The sequence below is a fragment of the Patiria miniata genome, unplaced genomic scaffold (genome assembly GCF_015706575.1).
Source record: "Patiria miniata isolate m_02_andy unplaced genomic scaffold, ASM1570657v1 HiC_scaffold_11, whole genome shotgun sequence".
NCBI classification, from domain to species: Eukaryota; Metazoa; Echinodermata; class Asteroidea; order Valvatida; family Asterinidae; genus Patiria; species Patiria miniata.
The window spans coordinates 7,126,032-7,150,502 of record NW_024037049.1 but is presented as its reverse complement, the minus strand read 5'-3'; the positions used below and the strand labels follow the sequence as shown (position 1 = coordinate 7,150,502).

General features: G+C 41.9%; 1 protein-coding gene across 1 annotated transcript in view; it reads left to right on the top strand.

Annotated features, from left to right (window-relative positions):
* LOC119741126 (sorting nexin-6-like) overlaps positions 1-24,471 on the top strand; it is a 48,403-nt gene that overhangs the window by 9,606 nt on the left and 14,326 nt on the right. The window contains exons 2-3 of the mRNA XM_038216821.1: positions 6,143-6,190; positions 24,029-24,133. Coding sequence (XP_038072749.1) covers positions 6,143-6,190; positions 24,029-24,133 — 153 coding nt within the window. The remainder of the gene's footprint in view (positions 1-6,142; positions 6,191-24,028; positions 24,134-24,471) is intronic.

The window sequence follows — 24,471 nt, the reverse complement described above, 5'->3', positions numbered from 1 at the left end:
GGCATTCTAGATTTTCAAATTCTCAGTGACTTTATCATCGGCCAGCTTCTGACGCATCATTTGGTCATGAGCCCAGCCAACTTTTCGTTGATTGGGACACCAGTTGCACTTAGTGTTGTAGTTGAGTATTTTTTTCCGAGTACCGAGTACTGCCGAGTACTGAGGTTGCCGAGTACGAGTACGAGTACTTGTACCTCCTAGTCTAGGGGCTAGACGTTATTCTTGTTTGCTACGCCGCGCCGTCCACCGCTATAACCGGCCACCGCGAGAGGGCGCTATCACGACCAACCAATATCACCCACGAACCTGTCAGAACAACGTCTAGGGTACTTGCTATTGGTTGTGTAATGCGCGCGCATCTGTTTTGCCTAAGGCCAAAAAAAAAAATAGTTCTGCTTCCGATTACATGCCTTTCAAAAATAGGGTCGGTCGGTCGGAAATTTGTTTTTTTTTTTCCAATTTTTTTTATGCAGATTGAATGGGGTATTCAATTATATGCGAAGTTTTAGCCTGAACTATTTATATTGCACTACGAAAGCTATACACGAAATGGCAACAAAAAGTGAGTAAAACCTACCTTTAATTATTGTCAATATATTTACGTTCGATAATTTCAAAAAATAATGGAAAATTCAGGCCGTTCACACCATATGCACAACGCTAGTCAAGACGCGGGGAGCTGGCCAAAACTCCGAGGTGTGTGATATGTGCGTGTGTGGCGAGCGGCCCACCATGGGCCGACTGACCTGTTTATGCGGTCAACAATTTCGGGAAACACGCGGCATGTATCACTCAAAATACGAGTAGTGTGATCTCAAAATAAACTCTTGAACACAGAAAATACATACACAGACAAGCTAGATCAATTCTGTAAATTAACTTGCAAAAATGTTCTTTCTCCATCGGTGTTTTCTTGGCATTTTTACGATGTCGAATCAGACCAGTTGACAGTGGCCTGCACTGTACTGGTCGCATAGCTAGCTATGGACTGGTTACCGCATTTTCATTGTCTTCTAAATTAGCCCCTGCGCGGCGCGGCGGGAACCAGTCGTCGCCACGTGATTATAGTCACCGTGCGTGACATCGAATTGCGAAGTAGTTATATCGCGAAGCGATTTTGTAATAACGGAGGTTTATTTTGAAAAAAAGCGAATGTAAGTAAGAAAACAAATAAATACAAGCATTTTTGGATGCAAAAGGGTTGTTGAGAGGTATTATGTGAAGACAGAAAAGACGGATTTTTTTTTATTTATTAAATTTTTTTGTTTTTTGTTTGTTTTGGGAATTGCCGATAAAATTTTTAGGGTCGCAGCCTACAAATAGGGTCGGTCGGGTAACCGGAAGCAGAACTATTCTTTTTTGGGGCCTAATGTATGTAGTGCGCATTATATATGTTGCATAATTACCCCAAAACATGCATATTCATAGTCTAGTTCCCTGACGTACCATACCGCGCCGTATCCTGCGGATTGAATCATGATGTACAATAATTACGTGTGTATACATGTAATGGTGCATGTGTACCAGGGTGACCGTTTTAGCCCATTTTCGGCTAATTTTGTCAGAATTTTGTAAAAAAAACCGAGAGTTTGACAGACAATTTGACAGAATGGGTTTTTTTTCGGCAGATTTCTTGCAGAATTCAGCAAAAATGGTTGCAAATTTGATTTGATGAGAACAGCAAATTTGAACAAAAAATGAGAAAATCTGAACAACAAATTTGAACAAAAAATGATACATATTTGTTTAAAAAGCTTCAATCCTTTCAAACAAACCCTGGCATAATGGGACAAGTTGGCTGGTCTAGGCAGAGTTGTAATGACTTGAGTCAATTACTCGACTCGAGTCCGACTCGAGTCACAATTTTTGGTGACTCGACTCGACTTTACTGCGAGCAAATGACTCGACTCGACTTTACTGCGAGCAATAACTCGACCCGACTCCAGTCCCTGCATCAAAGGACTCGACTCGACTCGAGCGAAGGCTGATAATTAAGACACGATCGAGTCCCAAAAATAAAAAGCGCAAATTTGCGAAAAAATATTCACAATGACTTACCGTGCAAAATTTATGCTCACTTTACTTTGCGAATAGCAGTCATGTACAAATATACAAGTGTCACAGACTCCCTCCTCATGGTTCTAATACAAAATACCATCTGGGAACCAGATTTTTAAACACATTTTCTAATTCGCTGTTTCATCATCGGTTTTCAGCGATTTTTATGAAGCTTTAGGATTTGAATGCTCGCTAAAGTTATTGCATCCTTTTATAAATTTTGGTATACATAGTGTTCAAATAATCGTGACTCGAATTGACTCGAGCTAAATATTTGTCTCGACTCGACTCGACCTTTTGACCTAATGACTAAACTCGAATTCAAGTCACTTCTTTAAAATGACTTGACTAGACTCGAGTCACAAAAATCAGTGACTCGTTACAACTCTGGGTCTAGGTGCTGAAGTTCACTGGGAAACGTTGTTGGACCGTATCTGCGTTTTGCCCGAAATTTACGGGATAATTTCATAACATCTTTATGTGACTATAGAATGTTTATAATGTGAGTTGAACCTTAATTATGGGTAATACTACCAATCTACATGTGATTTTACGTGTTTATAGTGTATTTCGAGTAATTCTGGGGAATTTGGCAGATTTTTAATGTGCTTTTAGCAGAATTTAGCTCTGACCTTACGGTCACACTAATGTGTGCGTGTGCGCCTACGGCGCTATACTTTGGTGTATCATACTGCGCTTAGTTATAAATGGCAACTTCTCCGCCATTTCTCCGTCGTATTTTACGAACCAAACAGCGCGAGCGTACTGCAATGTGCAATGCTACCCCGGACGGGCCCGGCGCCGTACACGGCGGGATGGCAACCCGCGACTCGGCCGACAGCAGACAATTATCCACTGTATGTCTGAAACGTCCAGCCAGTAGCATAGCAAGCTTCCAGACTATTGTGCAGTTTTGTGGCAGATCTGTTTCGTGAGTGCGCGTGCGTGAAGAGAAAATTACATACAAAATTGGCGCACGCGCACTAGTTTCCCCCATTTTTGGGGGGGAAATTTAAGCAAGTACCCTAGACGTTGTCCTAACAGGTTCGTGGGTGATATTGGTTGGTCGTGATAGCGCCCTCTCGCGGTGGCCGGTTATAGCGGTGGACGGCGCGGCGTAGCAAACAAGAACAACGTCTAGCCCCTAGACTAGTACCTCCGAGTACAAGAACGGGTCTCCGAGTACAAGTACTTGTACTTCCGAGTACGAGTATTTGTACTTCCAAGTACGAGTACGAGTACTCGCATATCCGAATACGGCCATAAGGCAATTATTGTGCATTATTGGCCCAGGCCCAGTCAGACCGATATACAGACCCACCCATGGCCAGCTGTTCAATGTGTTTGTCCGGACTTGCACAGAGGAAAATCAACCATTTCAAACTGGAAGTATCAATAAAATAAGGCCATGGTAAGTGAAGCTATAACATTCCCCCCCCCCCCCCCCCCCCCCGAGTACTGCTATTCGAGTACGAGTACTTTAATGATCGAGAACAATTTCGACATGTCGAGTACGAGTACTTTGCTGCCCGAGTACAAGTACCGTCATTTCGAGTACGAGTACTTTGACATTCGAGTCCGAGTACAAGTACGAGTACTCCAAAAAAAGTACTCAAGTAGTACTCGAGTACAAGTACCAAGTACGAGTACTACAACACTGTTGCACTCCCATCATCATATAACTGTTCATAGTCTTGTAGTAGAGCCATGTTGGAATCCCCTTGCTCAGTTTGCTTTTTGTTTTGCAAGAGATCGTCAACAGCCTTACTAATGGGTCAGTTTTGGCCCGTTTAGGGAGTGGCTCAGATAGAATGAAATTCTGTATCTGTTCCATGGCATTAGCCATGGGATTGAGCTTGTTTTGAAGGGTTTCAAACTTGTTACGAGTAACCAAATCATTTGATTTACGTTTACCCTTGGTTGAGGTTTTGCCTTTAGGCTTACCCGATGGTTTATCCAGCGGATTGCCGCTGTAGGAGTTGGAGTGGCTGGACTCGTCTGATTGAGTCGCTTGAGTTGTCTCCTTGTCTGTAGCCCCAGCCAACAGCTCTATAATTAACAGCAATATAATTAACACGTTTCTATACGATACACTCCGGTCACGAAAAATGCACTGTGGAACCTGTGCCTTGTGCGTGGTTATATATGGGTCTCCTATTGTTTTATTACAATAGATGCTCTAAAGCGTGACGATATATTCCAGTGGAAGGTGCAATCTCACGTAAGGCCGAGGTGCTATGTGATAGTGAGGTAGAATAGGCTGTGTGCTCTCAACTGATCTCAACCGTGTACAGGGCACAGAAAAACACGGAGAAACACCACATCACTTCATAAAATGACCCACAACATGTACACATGTATATGTTCGAAACGTATATGTACATAGGCCTAATATTATACGGGGCACAGGAGGCCCAATATTATACGGGGCACAGGGAATCGCAGAGAAGCACTGCTGCATAAAAGGTCTATATTGCTTGGAAAACTATTCAAAGTGAATTAAATATCTCATTATAATGTCCCTCAAATGCCACTTTGTTTTAGAAAATAAAAATATGTTAATTTGTTCTTCCTCTGCACCAAGTTTGAAGTGGATCATATCAAAAACAGTGTCAAATTTTGTAATAAACAAATCTTAAAAAAATGAAAAATTCATAAAAAAATCAGCTGATGATGTCATTATGACGTCATTTCAGATTTTGCATACTAGTACCACTATCTACCTTTCCACCAAGTTTCATGACGATTGGACCTTCCCTTATATGTGTTTTGAAAAATCATGCTTTTGATGATGTCATCATGGGGTCACACATTTAAAGAAAACTATGCAATATATCACCTAATGAATCTAATACAAAAAGAATTATGAATTTAGCATGTTGCGTTCGTGAGATATGGTATCAAACCTCAAAATTTGAAAAATATGTATACAATCACATGATAACGTCATGATGACGTCGCCTTAATTTTCACCAATAACACATCCTGGTTTTCACCAATAACTACATACCAAGTTTCAATCCAATCGGAATTGCAGTTATCTAGATAAAGGACTTTGAAATTTGCACATTTAAGATGACGTCATGTGACCCATGATGATGTTACCATGACGCCACTCTTCGGGACACAACCTTGCTATAGGGACTATGCCTGTAACTTTGAATGATGGACAAAGATTAGTGCCAAAAGTGGCGCGGACAAAAGACATCAAGTCTGTGAGATTTTGGGTGTGGAACAAGAAGAAGAAGAAAGACTAAAATCAGAACAAAAACAAAAGCTTTTCCGCAACTTTGCAGAAACATCCCCCCCCAAAAAAACAACTTGAACAAAAACAAAGGCCCCCCCCCAAAAAAAAAATTCCAACAAAGGCCTGTTTCAACATGCATGCCGAAACAGCCAATGAAACTCTATAAGTGTACTTTAGGAACCATTTCCTGTAAGACAACTAAATGAACCTTTTATGTAACTGTACTCTTCAAAATACCTGGTGATGTCAAGGGCGGATCCAGGGGGGGGGCCAAAGGGGGCCATGGCCCCCCCCCCCAAAAACGAAACCAATTTTTAAATTTTTTTATGTGACATCGCAATAAAGGCAGGCAATGAGTACACCACCATCTTTTCCTCAAAAAAACATTGTTTAAAGTGGTCAGAAATTGCCTCAGATCGCACCACAGAGCATCTAGAATCCAAAAATTTTTCGGGGCCCTTTTAAGCGGGCCCCGAACCCCACGCCGTAATTTTTTTGACCCACTTTTTTGGGGACCAAAATATTTTTGGCCCCCCAAAAAATTGTGTTCTGGATCCACCCTTGGGTGATGTTGAAAAGCAACACATGGTCCACCCAAGGATTACTCCATCCAACTTACATCAAAATTCATGAAATTATGTACACAAACTACATTTAAAGCCTATTTGAATAATGACCCCTACTTTACCTTTAGACGTCAGCATTCCAAAGACGAATTGTGGTTTACCACCCAAGGCTCTCTTCATTTAAATCTCGTTAAAATCCATCAAAGCATGTACAATGTTCTAAACTTGCTTTAAAAAAAAATTACTTGTTCATTTCACACTTTAATTGCAGGATGGAATGGAAGACAGTTCAGATCTTCTTTCAGATGAACAAAGCAAGGTAAGAAAAAAAAAGATGAATGTTTGTTGACAAACAGATTGCTGTTTCTGCATTTTGCATGTTTATGTCATGTTATATTCTGATAGGACAAACATGTGCAGTAGAAAGTTACAGAGTGATCAGATAACTTAATTGGCTTTTCAAAAGCCTTTTTGTTTGGATTGTTTTTGGCTTTTTGCAAATTTTGCAAAAAAGCCTTTGTTTTGGTTTTTATTTTTGTTTTTTTCTTTTTGTTCACGCAAAATCCCATGAGAGTTTGTACATGAATTTAGTACACGTTTTTTTTGGCATTCATCTTTGTTGTACATTGTTATCTTAGTCAGCTTAGGTGATTATGTCATGGGTCATCACGTGACCTCATCACAAATGTGCATATTTTGAAGTCCTAAATCTACATAAGTTTGATTGGGTTGAAACTTTGTATACCGGTAGGTAGACTGGAATGTGTTATAGGTAAAAATTTAGGTGACGTCATGATGAGGTCATTGTGTGATTTTGTATGAATTTTTGAATTTTATTTACTTTTTAAGTCTAACTCCCTAGGCCTTTTTGGTAGGATGCAGCCTCAATCCTTAAAAATCCTCAAATTGGCCTCATATAGCCTCAATCCTGCAAATTCCTCATTTATTTCTTGAATATGGTCCATGGAGGGGTGACCACTGCGCACTGCCTTAATCCTGCAAAATCCTGCGGCAGTGACTGTCAATATGGGTCTTTCTACAGTATTGGGTAAAAGAGTGTGACATTTACCTCAAAATTGAAATTGCTTAGAGAAGATTTAAAGACTCAAACATGAATTGAGGGTACAGTCACCTTTTCAGAAAAAGTAGCAAAAAGATAACTTTCTCTTGTACAATAAAAAATTAGGGGTTTGTGTACTGCCTTTAAGGGGTATTACCTATGTAACGGGGACGGACACCTTGGTAGTCCCAGCAGTCAAGCAAGGTATTTGATCAATTGTGGTATGTGTGTTTTTAAAGTGCAAGTGATTATTGTAAATAATATCACCCTAGAAAATCCCCCACAAATTCCCTTTCAGCGAAAAAAATATGAAACACCCTCTGAATCACTGTATTTTTCACATGGTCAATATATTTTGTTTATCTTTCCATTGAAAGACAATGATTAAATGCATGAAGTCTGTCATGCCAATAACTGAGTGTTTGGTGGTCCATTACTGACTGCTTAATTTGTTGTTTGTCAAGTCAGTCTGATAATATGGCTCACATTCAAAAAGGGTATTTATTTAGCATTAGCACAGAATTACCCACGTAACATTGACGGACGCAATGGAAATAAACACAGGCACTGACAGGCAACTGAATTCTGACAGACGTTTAAACATTTATTTATTTCCAACAAAATTATTTCTAACAGTTATGCACATATCACCCCCAACTCCAATCATCTTAAAACATTTTTAAATGTTCACTTGGGATTTTTTTAAAGATTTGTTCCAGTGCGCCATGCCTGGGAACAATGGCTGATTTTGTGCCCAATTTCCGGACACAACCTTTAAAAAAAAAAAATCGGACGAAATTTATGATACTAAAGTAGTCAACATCAAGTATTATTTAGAAAAAGTTACTTAGTATTTAAGTTAATGAACATGAAGATTCACAACAAAGAGAATGAGCTACATGCATGGGGAAAGTTGGGAGAAACTTTGAAGTGCGCCACGTCGTTGTTTTCATTCTGCGAACACTGCACTGCGACAAGCTGTATTGCACTTAAAAGCCTACACATAACAGCCACGCAACAGGTGCGTTTTCCACACAACTCTGTCTTGTCAGGCCCTGTGGCATAAACAGCCAATGAATTTACCCCAAAAAACGAGTCGTACAGAAAAAATTTCACACAGAAAAAGAGTATGAATGCATCAACATTTGTTAAACTATTTTTAAGTGTTGAATCCTCACCTGGATTTTTTTGGAAAGTCCAGTTTGAGAGGCAAACTTTCGCTCATGACAGCGGCACGAAAGTGCGGGAAAAAAATGGCGGCTTCTACTGCATCGGTAGCGACTCGCGAGTTGACGGCTGTTTCCAAATTTACATTTTCTCCCCCCTTGGTGAACCTTTTCATGCCCTGTTCATTAACATTGTTAAAATCGATTTTAGTTGAAAATTAACTGTTTTTTTTACATCACATACCACCTCAGATTTCCCCTTGAATATTGACATGGACCATTCAGTCCTGCAGTGCAAAAAAAATTACACGGGGTAGCTGTTTTTTGCGTGGTTTGCTGCGGCATCCACATTTATGTCCGTATCATGTTACAAGGGTAATGACACACCAGTCATTGTGTCCGTCTCTTGTGTCATCAGCTCGTTTAGTTGTTTTTAATTTCACCTAGCTTCGAACACTGAACATGGTGTTACTGGACATCATCTTCTATCACTGGAAACAAATTTGTCCTGTCTCGCTGTGCTAAGACGTTTTAAAAACCTTTGTCATGATTAGCCACGTAACGGCCATTATCCACGTAACTCTGGTGACGGAATACCAAACATGAAACATTCGCCAGGAAGTTGGAAAGACTGTTCAAGAACAACACGTCAGAAACCCATCTCAGTGAGGGGAGAACACCATAAGATGTCAACTGGGGATCTATCTAATTCTGAGTCGGCACACGAGCGTGATGCGTGGATAACAGTTATCCACGTAACAATTTGACGGACAGTTGGAACTGAGATTTCGTCGGCCGTTTTGAGAAACTTTTCCATGGAAACATTCGCTGTCATGATATGTGCCTCACACAAGATAACATAGCTATAAAACAGTCATAACCAGGTGGGGATACAAGGCTTGGATTTTCCAATCTGGCAAGGGATTACCCACGTAACATTTTGACGGACACAGTTACGTGGATAATGGCTCACCTGACAGTCGGCGTGTATTTACAAGTGAGCTCGCAGCGGTTGCATCTTATATTATTTATGTGGGGGGAAACTCCAACTCTTCGTACACTGTCAATTTAGTTTAATACTGAGACTGAAACAGGGAGAAAAAGCAATAGTTTCCTGCCTTTCAGGAAATGTCACAATATTCAGCACCATTTTAGGGACGCATTCTTCAGAGTTAAGTGAATAATAAACAAACACAACAACCAATGGTTTTTGTTTTATTTCTGATATATCTTTAATACATACTTAACAATATCACACATAACTTGTAACTCTGCAGTGGATGGTTCTTAATAAAATATTTGTGTAATCTTTGTCCGTCAAAATTACCCAATACTGTAGAAAGACCCATATGTTAATGCTTGGCCAGTGACATCCTGACAAAGGTGGCAACCAGTCTATGCATTTGACAACATAGCATATAAATTAAATACTGCAGTACAGGTCGAACAAATGGTCGTAAACATTGATGGAGAAAGAAGAATTCTCCCTTGTCTGTGTATGTATTTTTTGTTCTTCATGAATTTATTTGGAGGTCATACTTGAGGCGATACAGTGCAGCGTGTTTCGTGAAATTTCCTGCCGCAGCATGTGGTTTAGTTGCTCGCTAGATACACAGTGCATTCACGCTGCTCAGGCCCGCGCCCGCTGTTTATTGTGCTTCCCATGCAATACAGACAGTTAGGCATAACCAGCATTGTGCATAGTGGTGTGCAAGACATGAATTCTCCATTATTTTTTTAAAGAAATATCGACATTAAATGTTGTTTACATTAATTGAGGCAAATTTTATCATGTTTGTAACCATTTTTATGCCCTGCCGGGGCATACTGTTTCCGCCTTGTCCGTCCATGTGAGTGTGTGTGTGTGTGTGTGCATGTATAACCACTGCCTTATGGGGTACTGGAACAATGGGAGGTACCCCACGAGGCCATTTTGTGACCTTGTGGGGTACTAAAGTGGTACTCCACAAGTTTTTCACGAAATAAGGCGAGACACCAAAAATACATTGACCGTTCGCACGCGTGCGCACACAGTCGTTTTTTGCTATGCTTCCGAGGATTGGCTTTGTGTTTTCCTTTGTCCCTGTAATATAACACTCTCCCATAGACTAAGCACACAAACCTGCGTTCGAGGACAATAGGCACCTTCCTTCGAGGATCAATGGCCCCTTTGTGCTCCTTTTGTTGTCTGTCCTCAGGCGTAATGCCATGCAGGAACACAGTTTCCTTCCCGTTCTGCATGCCTTCCCGTTCCTTTGCGTGCCGAACTGCGTTTATTCTTCTTTTGTAACACGATTAACTCGTAACCATTTGATTTGCCGACCTCTCCAACTGAGCACTTCCGTATATATTCTTGTCTTGTGATAAATAAACGAATGAATAAAAAAAAGTATGCCTGGTCCATGCTCCATATTTCGGCAGGCGTGATACGGAATAAAACATATAATAATTACCCGGTTGGGCGGGGTGAAAAATAAAACCCGACGGAAAGGTTAATATTTTTGGTGGGCTGGATACTCGGAATAAAAAAAAATAATTACGCTGTTGGGCGGGGTTAAAAATACAACCTCGACGGAAAGAGTTAATATTTTTTGGGGTGGGCTGGATGCTCGGACTAAAAATAATAATTACGCTGTCGGGCGGGCTGAAAATAAAACCCTGACGGAAGGGTAAATATTTTTGGTTGGCTGGATACTCGGAATACAAAAATAAATTACGCGGGATGGGCGGGGTGAAAAATAAAAACCGACAGGGAGGGTTAATATTTTTGGTGGGCTGGATACTCGGAATACAAATAAAAAATTACGCGGTTGGGCGGGGTGAAAAATGAAACTCCGACGGAGAGGTTAATATTTTTTGGGTGGGCTGGATACTTGGAATAAAAATTAATAACTACGTTGTCGGGCGGGGTGAAAAATAAAACCCCGACGGAAGGGTTAATATTTTTGGTGGGCTGGATACTCGGAATAAAAAATAAATTACGATGTTGGGCGGGGTGAAAAATAAAAACCGACGGAAGGGGTTAAAAAAAAAACTGGTGGGCTGGATACTCGGAATAAAAATAATAATTACGCGGTCGGGAGGGGGGAAAAATAAAACCAGACGGAAGGGTTTATATCTTTTGTGGGCTGCCTACTCAGAATAAAAAGTAATAATTACGAGGTCGGGCCGGGCAGAAAAAAAACCCACGTAGTCAAGATTTCAACAAAGAAACTGAGATGGGAAGCCGTTGGTTAATATTTTTTGGTGGGCTAGGCTGGATAGTCGGATTAAAAATTCCGCGGTTTTGGTTGGCGAAATAAAATAGGGATTTGGCAATCTCTTATTATTACATGTATATATTTTTTTACAAATGAAATTTCAATGGTTATTGCAAGTGTGACTTTGATTCTCAAAAAATAAGAGGAACAAGCATTACAATTTGGTGTAAATTACTATTTGGTTTTATAAATTAAAATCAATCATTTAATGAAGGTCATAATACACGATTGAAATCCGGTTCAAGCGTTTTGTTTTATTTATTTGTCACAGCTCTCAAATAATCTCAATAATTAAAGATAATTATTGTATAAGGTCAGAATTTAATTTAAATATGCATGGTCGATTGTTTCAGGTGCTCGAAATAAACATCCATCCATTACAGTTGGAAGAGAGTAACATGCATAATCAGGTGGTGGTTTTTACGATTTTACAAAACCCTACAAGATATAAATCGTTGTCAATCAACTATAAACAAAATCTGCAAATACGCCCTGATCTTGCCTACTAGACTACATGTAACAGCCTACGATCTTAACATGGAAGACTTTTTTCTACATTTTGCATTGACTGCATCCTTCAGTGCTTTTTGCAGTTTCTCGTCAATTTTGTGTCTTGGGAATTCAATGGCCGCTTGGGACATTATTGCAATAAACTTGGGCTTTTTCCTCAAACATTCTTTGGTGACCTTTTCTTTGCCATTGAAGATAACACCGCTGTTATGGTAATTTGATCTGGCGAGTTCCTCTGGGGTGAAGACTTCTGCCATTAATTTGATGATCAAGTCCTTGGGGTTGTCCACCTTGTCAAAGATTTTGTCGTAAGTGTCCTTGTCCATTGTATGGGTGGCATTGTTCGATGTGCCTATTAGCACTGTGTTGAGATGCTTGTCGGCGATGATGTACTGTGGCTCCCGATGTTCACTGGTGATACTTGAGGCGTTCTTCTCCTCGGACCGAAGCTCTCGTACCTCTGCCCACAGCTCGTTTACCTCTGCCTGAAGCCCTCGTATCTCTCCCCGCAGCTCTTTTGTCTCGGTTGACTGCTCATCCAGCTTGGCGATCACCATCGCAAGTTGTGACGTCACAAGTTGGATGAGGGGACTTTCTGTGCTGGCCCCGGTGATCGCTGAAAGATCGAGATCCAGATCGAAATCAGCTATCGGCTCATACTGAAACTGGGGAAGGTAGGCTGGGGCTGGGGCTCGGGAACGCTGGTGGGGCCCGTGGAATCCTTGGTGGGCTGGGGCTCGGGAACGCTGGTGGGGCCCGTGGAATCCTAATGGGCTGGGGCTCGGGAACGCTGGTGGGGCCCAAGGAGCGTTTTCGAATCCCTGTTCTTGACAACACTCGGGTTAACCCGACACGAGAACAGCGGTCTCGAACGTGACGAACAGACCCGAGAGGGCGTTCGCGGATCAATTTTTTCACTCCCCGGTTGATGGAGGGTTCGGCGAGGTGCAGCTTGAACAAAATGGCGGACTGTGAAGATTCGTAAATTGTTTTGTGTGGGTTTTCTTTTGCTAATACCCTAATGATTGGAATAAGAATACCATTATAGTGCAGGTCTGCAATTTCATCCCCGCATGTCCGGTTTTGCAACAGTCGTCCTCGTTCATTTGGAATAGGCCTAAGAACAAATTCAGACGATTGTCTGCCATTTTGCATTGCTTTATATTGATGCGACACGCACCCGCGCGTTCGTAACAACCAGCTCGAGAATACGTTCTCGTGTTACACGCCTGTTGTCAAGAACAGGGATTCGAAAACGCCCATGGAATCCTTGGAGGGCTGGGGCTCGGGAATGCTGGCGGGGCCCGTGGAATCCTTGGTGGGTTGGGGCTCGGGAACGCTGGCGGGGCCCGTGGAATCCTTGGTGGGCTGGGGCTCGGGAACGCTGGCGGGGCCCGTGGAATACATGGTGGGTTGGGGCTCGGGAACGCTGGTGGGGCCCGTGGAATCCTTGGTGGGCTGGGGCTCGGGAACGCTGGTGGGGCCCGTGGAATCCTAATGGGCTGGGGCTCGAGAACGCTGGCGGGGCCCGTTGAATCCATGGTGGGTTGGGGCTCGGGAACGCTGGCGGGGCCCGTGGAATCCTTGGTGGGCTGGGGCTCGGGAACGCTGGCGGGGCCCGTGGAATCCTTGGTGGGCTGGGGCTCGGGAATGCTGGCGGGGCCCGTGGAATCCTTGGTGGGCTGGGGCTCGGGAACGCTGGCGGGGCCCGTGGAATCCTTGGTGGGCTGGGGCACGGGAACACTGGCGGGCCGGTTGTCCCTCTGACCGGTTGGGGCTCAGGAAGGGTGGTGGGTCCAGCAGCGAGTTTCTTAATGACTGCAAGCGGCACGTCATCCTCGTCGGAATCTTCGGAAAGCTTTCTTTCTGAAAAAAGGGAAATAAAGTTGACATCAAAATCTGGTTTTGAAAAATGTGTTAACAAAGCCTTAAGTGCAGTTCTTAAAGCTGGCATTATTGTGTTTGGTCATGTTGCTTCTGAAATCATATTATATTAATTTATGTCAATGCGCCAACATACATGTATACATGTAGTTCTGCACCCAAAATACATATCCTGGTTGAGCACTTTAAGTTTGAAAAAGTTTCAAATTCACGGTTGATAGAAATCTCATAGGGGGCCAAGGTTACCCGCCATAGGGCACAATGAAACAAATGTTGTACTTTGTCGCCGATCCGTACAATTTCTGCCCTGTGATGATTGGATTTGTAGTTCACTTGCACCTCCATGCTGATTTCCAGGGGATGACGAGATTTCACCCTGCTCTGAGCAACATCTTCCTCGATGCCATGCCATCTTGCATTAAGCCACCTGATGGTAATTTTGTTGGTAGACATCTTTACAAGAGTGTTTAGAAGGCGTCTGCACTCGATACAATTTTGTTTCAAAATAAGACAGGGACAGGTTTTCAAACGACTCTAATGAAACGAAGCATGTTTCTGGAACTTTGTGCATAGAAGACTGATAGAAGACTGAAATTTTGCCCAATAGTAAACCACAGGATGACTCGCTCATGTTGATTGGTTCGTTGTTCAGTCTCTTTTGTTTGGAACCAATGCAACCAAATCACAAGGCGTTACCGCAACAATTCATAGCCCTACTACACCAACCAAATCACAAAGCCTTCCCGCGACAATTCATAGCCCTTTACACGAACCAAATCACAAGGCTTTACCGCGACAATTCGTAGCCCTAAATGTCATTGTTAAAGTTGTTTGATGGTTCCGCAAAAGAGGACAGAGTGGGGTAGGTTTGGGCTTCTATTGAATCTGGCTAATTGTCAGCACGCGTCACTCGTTAATCCCTGGAGAATACCTAGGTACTGTTTATGAACTGTATGTTACATTCGCGTACAGTTGCATATTTACTTTAGTTCTAGAAAGTGTTCGTTCGTTTAAGTATGAGTTCCCCACTTCGAGAGATTTTGGCTAACCGGCCGAATGTTGATATCAGCTGTCTTTTGGTTAGTCCGAAGGGCAAAGTTGCAAAACCGAGGCCCAAACCTGAACGTCAACAGTCACTTCTACTCTTCACGGGTGAGGTACGCCTTGGAGTTGGCCTCCAAATTCCATGAGTCGTCTGTGGTCTACTCCGTTGACAATAAAAACAAAATTCTTCTTGGCGACCAGGTGGCCGCTGTGAACCGGGGCATCCAGATTAATTGATTCTTTCCCGCTGATGACTGCCCCAACCTCCCTGACCACGACTTCCCCACTCCCGGGTACTTCCTTGTTCCTTGTGGCTACCTTCAGATGGTTCCCCTGTCTCCATCTACGCTAACCAGAGATAATCTTGGACGGGACCAGTATGAGTAAGTCAACTTAAATTGTCACTTGAATTAAACTTAAATAATATGTTTGTTTGTTTGGTTTTTTTTTTATGTTATACCGCCCAGGGTATTCCGCCCGAGAACATTTCGATATTAAAGGGAATATACAACATTTGCAAACATTGGAAAACAAAACTACTGCTCAAAATTTACCTTTTTTTTCAGTCCAAATTTTGTTTGCTATTGGTTACATGTTCATGAACGGGTGCAGGCCAGCTAGATTGGTTTCCTTACCTTACATTTTTCCGGCATCTATAAATTGATTCACAGTTTCATTTTAGTGGGGTCAGGGAACCAGACTACTTGAACATTTTTTGTTTTTCTTGGTTTTCCCAGCATTTTCGAACACAAACCTTCAAACTTGTCAGTGTAACAATATTTGATCTATTATACTAACCCCTCAAAATAGTTCATTTCTAAAATTTACAGCAAAAGCCAATGATGTACATTCCCTTTGACACAGAGTTGTATTTTTTTTTTCCAAACTTGTGTGTTTTTTTTAGGCTCCCCAGAAGATCGAGGGCTACTATCATAAACAGGAGTCCCCAGAACCCATGTCATGTGTCAACTCACATGAATGACATGATCAAGCATCTGAAGGTAGCAGAAGAGGTGGCAAAAGGGCATTCACTTCTTGTACTGATTGCGGATGGCGGGCCGGATTTCAACGTGAACCATGCGGTTAATGAAATCTACTATCAGTGACGTAGTGCCTTGATGCTGGGCCTTGGCCTTAAGGCTGCCTTAAGGCTGGATTTTAGGGCCTTGGCCTTGGCCTCGAGGCTTGAGGGCAAAAGCCTTGGCCTTGGCCTTGGCCTTGAGGGTTCAGGGCCTTGCAATTTTGAGTCAAGGCTCTTCAAGGCCCATAGAGTTTTGCATTTTCCAGATAAATCTGTTCGAAATTTTGCTGTTACCATTTTAATCGTATTACATGTACGATGGAGGAGGGAAGCACCATATAGATTTGTGTGTTAGGCACACTTCCACTTTTATAGCATCACATGTTGTTACCATTGTAGTAGATTTGCTGCAACAATATTCCGTACACTTGTGGGGCTAATGAGATGATCACTTTAATTGCATATAACTATGGAATAGATTTGATTGGTTGTATATGTCTCCCTGATAAGTGCTAAAGATTTGCATGTATCTGTTTTAGATAATGCTGATATTTCTGACCATGTTGGGCCAGCAAATAAAAATTTCCCAAATCAGTTTCTTGGATCCCCCTTTTGTTACACTTGGGAGAATTGTGTGTCAATATAGAAGTAAATCATTATTTTGTTTAGTTAAACCATATTGAAGACCTGAACTTATACGTTAATAGATACAGTGCAGTCATAAAACGGTGTAGGCCTATGCGAGCATGTTGATTGCAATTAAGAAATGTTGTTCTTCGTAACGAGCAATTCGTGATGATAAGGCCGGATCCAGGGGGGTCAAAAGGGGCCACGCCCCCCCCCCCAAAAAAAACGAAACCATTTTTTTTTTATGTGACGTCGTAATAAAGGCAGGCAATGAGTACACCACCATCTTTTCCTAAATAAACATCGGTTAAAATGGTCAGAAATTGCCTCAAATCGCACCACAGAGCATCTCGAATCCAATTTTTTTTCGGGGCCCTTAAGCGGGCCCCGAAGCCCAAGCCGTAATCTTTTGACCCACTTTTTTTGGGGGGGGGGGGACCAACATTTCTTTGCCCCCCCCCCCCAATTGTGTTCTGGATCCGCCCTTGCGTGATGATGTGTCACTCATGTGACTATAATTAGTTCTATATCAGTGGTCATTTCATAAAACAGGGCCTTGGCCTTGGCCTTGGCCTTGAGGGTTAAGCCTTGGCCTTGGCCTCGAGGCTTGAGGGTCGAAGCCTTGGCCTTGGCCTTGGCCTTGAGGGTCAAAGCCTTGGCCTTGGCCTTGGCCTTGAGGGTCAAAGCCTTTGCTCCAACACTGTCTACTATGGCCGCCTCTTCAAGCAGTGCAAGCTGGACGCCCTAATTGCCACCTCGTACTGTCCTGGCCATTCAGCCTTAAACCCCGTGGAGCGGCTGTGGGCCCCGTGCACCCGAGCATTGACCTCCACGTCGATACCCGCAGCGCTCCCCGGGGAGCTGCCTCCCAAGCGGCAGTCCCTCACCCAAGATGAATGAGAAAGGAAGGATGCAGAGGTGTTCAACAATGTCATGGAACACGTCAAACACTATTGGAAGGGGCTCCACTACGCTGGGCATCCGGTCACCACCATCACAACGCCCAGCGGATTCCAAGATGCGCCCCTCGATGACTTCGACCGTGTACCCACTGCAGTGTCATCATCGGCGACTAGTCTGCGGGAGGATCGAGCAGTGTATGATGAATACAAGTTCGTCATGCGACACATGGATCGGCGCATTGGCATGGTGATTTTTGCCAAATGTTCCGATCCAGGGTGTCAGCACTGCTCATCCAACCCCCCAGTTGCCAATGATATGCTGCAGTGTGTGCGCAGCTTCCCGACGCCTATTCCATCAACCGAACATCCAGGTCATTTTTTGACCTTTATGGAGGCCATTCGCGACACCAGACAGCCCCCATGCGAACACATGCCCTTGTTCAATCAAAAGTCATTGGGGCGCTGCAAAGAGGAGGGGTGCAGATATGTGTTCACCAGCAAGAAAGATGTTGCTGACCACAAGAGAAAGGCACACAGATAAACGTTCCGTCGTGACAAAATGAGCAGGCTCATAATTAATGTGAATCATTTTTTTTAATCAGACAGGCGTTATCTAAATTGTACCTTTCATCGTTTTGTGGCTGAAAATTATATATCGGGAAATGAAAAGAAGAAAGAAACTAGAGCTATGTCTGTTCGATGAACAGAATACAAGGCTTTTCTGCCTTTTTGGGGGGTTGTTTTGTCCATCCATGCAAGAACATACCGTAGTTACAGACCTAACTTCTCCACATGTAGGACTTTATTCACCTTTTAACATGACGTCAAATATCCTGTGATGACCTCATCGTGACAACACTTGTCAGTGCACATGCTTTCATTGTTGTCTTGATGTGCACCAAGTTTGACGTCGATCCCATGAAAGAAAGTGTCAACTTTTTTTAGCGGAATACAATTTAAAATATTAAAAAATAATAATAAAAAAATCAACAGATGACGTCAAGATGACGTCATTTCAGATTTTGCATATTTGTGACATTATCTACCTATCCACAAAGCTTCATGACGATCGGACCTTCTCTTATATGTGTTTTGGAAAATCGCATTTTTTGATGACGTCATTGTGAGGTCACACATTTTTCAAAATTTTGTGCATATACATATTACCTAACAAACCAAATACAAAAGGAATTTTGAATTTTGCATGTTGCGTTCGTGAGATATGGCTTAACCTTAAAGGGGCCTAAACTTTTTCCGCGATAGCCTTGACAATTTTTTTCGGCGTCCTGAGCTGTTCTGACTTTTTAGCCACGAGCTTTGCGCATCTTTTGATACCAAAAACATAAAAATTGGACCATGGGTTGCTGCGCAGCGAAGAGATGGTCAAAATAACCCGGCCCTTTTAGAGTTAAAGGTCCAAAAATTCCTATAAAATTGTACAATTAAGTCACCATGACGTCATCTCAATTTTCATCTGTAACACATCCCGGTCTACCAACATACCAAGCTTTAACCCAATCGGACTTACAGTTCTGTAGATAGATGACTTCAAAATATGCACGCTTGTGATGATGTCTTGTGGCGCATGATGATGTCATCGTAACAATACTTGTCAATGCACATATTTTTATTGTGGTCTTGATTTGCACCAAGTTTGACGTCAATCACGGTAAATCAAAATGTAAAATTTTGTAAGTGTAATAAATTTTTAATTATTAAAAAATCATTAAAACATAAACAGATGACGTCATGGTGACATCATTTCAGATTTTGCATACTTGTGACATTATCTCCCTATCCACCAAGTTTCATGACAATTGGACCTTCTCTTATAATGTGTTTGGATAAATAGCATTTTTGATGACGTCATTGTGACATCTCACATTTTTCAAAATTTTGTGCATGTACCTATCAAGTATCACCTAACGAACCAAATACAAAAGAAATCTTGAATGTTGCATGTTGCGTTCGTGAGATATGGCCTAAAGGTCCAAAATTTCAAAAATTCATATAAAATCGCACGATTAGAAACACAGGGCCTAACACTGATCGGAGCCTTCTCCGGCTGGACAAAAGGTTAAACATTGATAGGCCACATGGAAAAATCAATGTGTCGCACGTGCGTGCATGTACTGTACGCAATGATACCAGCGTACGTACCGCACCGTACCGTCTGCTAGCACATGGCTGGTCGGGAATGGGTAGCCTTGTGAACGATCCAGTGGATAAAATCATTATGTTGTGCGATTTTCGGAGGTTTCAAATTCAGTTAAACAAAATACAATGCCTTAAAAATCGTGATGATTATCTCGAGGATAGCGAAGAGAGCATTAGCGAAACATTTCACTGGCATTTGTTAGAAGAGAAAGATGATAATACCTGATTTTTCCCCATGTATGAATGCAAGTGGAGTAGTGGAGTTGTGTGGTTGAATGGACATGATTGAAGCACCATGAACGGTGCCTTGTCTTTCGGACTTTTCCCTAGACTTTCTCAAGTAAGAAGTGAACTTCTTTATTGATGAAAATCTTCAAAATATGCATGTTTGTTATGACGTCACGTGACCCATGATGGTGTAATCATGACGTCGCTCTTCGAGACACAACTTCACTATAGGGTCTTCACCTGAGCTAAGTTTCATTGGAATAGGCCTTTTTTAAGGTCAGAAGTGTCTCATACCAAAAACATTTAACCCTATCCCTGCTGAATCCAACAGGATCCAAAAATATTATATACCTGTTTAGTGATGACAAGTTTGACTCCGTTGGATTCAGCAGACAACTGAAAATAAGGCACAGTGGATTGAGCAGGAATCTCCGGTTGGACTCTGTTGGATTTAGCAGGGTAGTGTTGAGGAACTACTAATAGTCCAGCGGATATGTGACAAAATATCGATGAATTGTGCACTTTTGCATAAAAGCGTGAAACTTGGCACAGATGTTTATATTCATGCGAGAAAATGTTTTAGATGTGGAGCCTTCGCAAATTTACCCTTTTAGGGGCGTGGCATCCATTTAAAAAAAGGGGGCGGGACTTGTCGTGCCCGCAGTAAAAATGGTTTTTCCCACTTGTTACAAAAGCGGGAAACTTCACAAAGACATAATTATATAGATTATTAGTGTTTTCCAGATTCGGAGCCACCACAAAAGTACCTTTTTAGGGGCGTGGCAGCCATTAAAAGAAAAGGGGGGTTTTAATTATTATGCCCACTTTGGAAAACATTGTGCCCATATTTCATGAACGAATAAAACGTCCAACAGACGTTTATATTCATGAGAAAAAAAATTCCAGATGTGGAGCCATCTCGAACACACACCCTTTTAGGGGCGTGGGAACCATATAGGAAAAAAAAGGGGGGCGGGGTTTTCATTATGCCCACCCTGGAAATATTGTTCCCACACTCATAGAGAAATGGAACTTTCCACAAACATTGACATTTATGAGAAAAAAAATTCCAGATGTGGAGCCATCTCGAACACACCTTTTTAGGGGCGTGGCAACCATATAAGAAAATAAAGGGGGGCGGGGTTTTCATTATGCCCACCCTGGAAATATTGTTGCCACATTCATAGAGAAATGGAACTTTCCACAGACATTGACATTCATGAGTAAAACAGTTCCAGATGTAGAGCCATCGCGACCACACCCTTTTAGGGGCGTGGCAGCCATATTGAAAAAAAAGGGGGCGGGGTTCTCATTATGCCCAACATGGAAAAAAATGTGCCCACATCTCATAAACGAATAAAGCTAATTCCCACAGATATTAATATTCAAGAGAAAAAAAAAGTCACACGTGAAACCATCGTAAACACACCCTTTTAGTGGCGTGGCAGCCATAGTAAAATGGGGGGGGGGGGGGGTAGTCATGATGCCCCTATAAAAGAAAGTTCTTATGTAGATCCACAGCAAACTCATCCTTTTAGAGGTGTGAGGGGCCTACTCACTGTGCCCACAATTGCAATTTTTATATTTTGTTGTTGATTTCTTATAATGTTGATTGGCCCATAACCTATATTATTTGGTAATACAATGACTTACCCCAAAGAGCATGGGTAAGTACCGGTAGGCTAACCTGTGTTATATTGTTCAATGTGTGTACTTGCACCTATATTATCAAGCACATCTAAATTCCAGAGTGATTTCATTATTACAAATACACAGCACACAATGGCAGCCCTAAACTCTAACATTTAACATTAAAGGGCCATGGAAATCCTTTTTTTACGGGGGGGGGGGGGGGGGGGGGGGGGGGAGTGTAAAATCCCCCTACCCCTTACCCGTTGCGCCACATTGACAGCAGATTGGGTAACAATACGATGTACTCGCCTCACAAAGTGGTGGTCACGTCCACTATGACTTCACATTCAATGAATCTGTGTACCCCCACCACACAACACCTCTGTTCTCTTAAAAATGGTACATCAAGCTCTTATGAGTGTTTTTTTTTACCCCGACCAAATCCATTAAAAAAAATTATACGTTATACAGGTGCGACACTGCATATGCCTTTTGGTCTGTCAGGAAAAAAAAGGCAGGGGAAACAATGTATTTGAAGAAGTAACACTAGTCTTTCCAGGACTCACTGAGGTACCCCAGTTTATACCCCTAATTCAGATATTGCTGCAGTTGAAAGGTTAACAATAATTCTACAGACGAAAGAACCAGTAACTGGGTTAACATAGATGAGGCAAGAATGCATAGTGTAAGAAAACAAAGGGTTTGCCAACAGTAACTTCCAACTATAATGGCGGACCTACTCCAACACATTAAACAGCTATCTGAGGTGGATTTTATTATATGAAACGCGGTCAAAATTTTCCAGGTTGTGCATATTGAGTACCCCCCCCCCTTTTTAAAAATGGATGCCGCACCTCTAAAAGGGTAGGTTTGTGATGGCCTCACATTAAAAAAATAAGATTTTTATGAATATATTGTCCGAGTGGAATCTAATCCATTTATGAAAGGTAGGCACAACTTTCTTTTATAGGGGCATCATGACTACCCCCCCCCCCCCATATTATTATGGCTGCCACGCCCCTAAAAAGGGTGTGTTTACGATGGCTCCACGTGTGATTTTTTTTCTCGTGAGTATTAATGTCTGTGGAAATTAGCTTCATTCGTTAATGAGATGTGGGCAAATTTTTTTCCCATGTTTGGCATAATGAGAACCCCGCCCTCCTTTTTTCAATATGGCTGCCACGCCCCTAAAAGGGTGTGTTCGCGATGGCTCTACATCTGGAATTGTTTTTATCATGAATGTCAATGTCTGTGAAAAGTTCCATTTCTCTATGAATGTGGGAACAATATTTCCAGGGTGGGCATAATGAAAACTCCGCCCCCCCTTTTTCTGATATGGTTGCCACGCCCCTAAAAAGGTGTGTTCGAGATGGCTCCACATCTGGAATTTTTTTTCTCATGAATATAAACGTCTGTGGGACGTTTTATTCGTTCATGAAATATGGGCACAATGTTTTCCAAAGGGGGCATAATAATTAAACCCCCCCTTTTCTTTTAATGGCTGCCACGCCCCTAAAAGGTACTTTTGTGGTGGCTCCGAATCTGGAAAACACTAATAATCTATATAATTATGTCTTTGTGAAGTTTCCTGCTTTTGTAACAAGTGGGAAAAACCATTTTTACTGCGGGCACGACAAGTCCCGCCCCCTTTTTTTAAATGGATGCCACGCCCCTAAAAGGGTAAATTTGCGATGGCTCCACATCTAAAACATTTTCTCGCATAAATATAAACATCTGTGCCAAGTTTCACGCTTTTATGCAAAAGTGCACAATTTTTTCACATATCCGCTGGACTATAAGGGGTTAGAGTGATATGTTGTCATGTGACACATGATGATGTCATCATGACGTCATGTGTCTAGGACCAACGTTAATATGTTTTCTTAGTCATCAAAACGGTTGATGAAAAAATGATGCAGTTTGAAAAGTAGCAAAGTCGTAAATTAAGCAAGGAGAAATTGCAAAGTGCAAACACACATGCTCGTAATTGGCCCTTATCAACTGCACAGTGCCCTAAGTCTCAACGTTTTGACTAGCCTGCTCTAGTCATCGTCAGTCTCCTATCGAAACGTTGAGACCAAAGACAAGTTCTTTTAGAACTTAAAGCAGGACTATTCTTATTAGAACTAAAACTACTCAGCGAAAGTTGATAATAAGCAGGACAAGTTCTTTTCAGAACTAAATATCTTCTTAGCTGTAGTTATTACCACATGGTGTTACATGTACCAAAAACCAAAATGATAACCTTTAAAATAACTTCACATGACCTATGATGATGTCATCACACCGTCATGTTTTTCAGACCGTCTATGACCTATGATCTTCCTTTATGGCAAGTTGGTTAAAATACAAGGTTTACAAATAACACAAGTGTTGGTATGCTGTGCACAGTCAGATGCTGCTATTGTATTTACCTTAATGACAACAGTGAGTTGAATTGAAGAGCATGGCAGTAATATAATGAAAAAAAGCGGCCACAGGGACTTGAGATTTAGAAATATGTAATTTTCGTAGCCTTAACAGTCCTGAATCTCCAATTTAAATACGATTTTGCATTCCCCCTAGGGAAGTAAGGCAAAGCAATACCAAATAATTTATTCTCACAATTTTAGTATTTATGAACATTAACACATTAAAACTTTTCATTTTCATTTTTGTTTTTACAGGGTAGGTCCGATACCGTTGATCTGAACCTAGATACATCTTTGGTCGTGGACATTTCAGATGCTTTAAGTGAGAAGGAAAAAGTGAAGTTTACAGTTCATACAAAGGTACATGCATTTTGTTAGTAAAACCCATTGTTGCTCATTCAGTAGATTATTTTATCCATACAGCCGTGTGATTGCGAAAGGCAATTTCTAAAGGTTACATACATACATAACCCTTTACCAAAAAAATGTATTTTGAATGACACTTCATGCACACAGACATGTTTATGATGGCAGACGAAATCTTTGAAGTCAATACTTCATTCACTTACCCAAATAGCTACTACGTTTGCATATTTATTCAGCTGACAGGCTCAAACACTAAAAGACAACACTCAACCAACGAGTGCCCTCTCAGGGCCTACCCATTATGATACGTCATGAATCGCCATTATACTTCC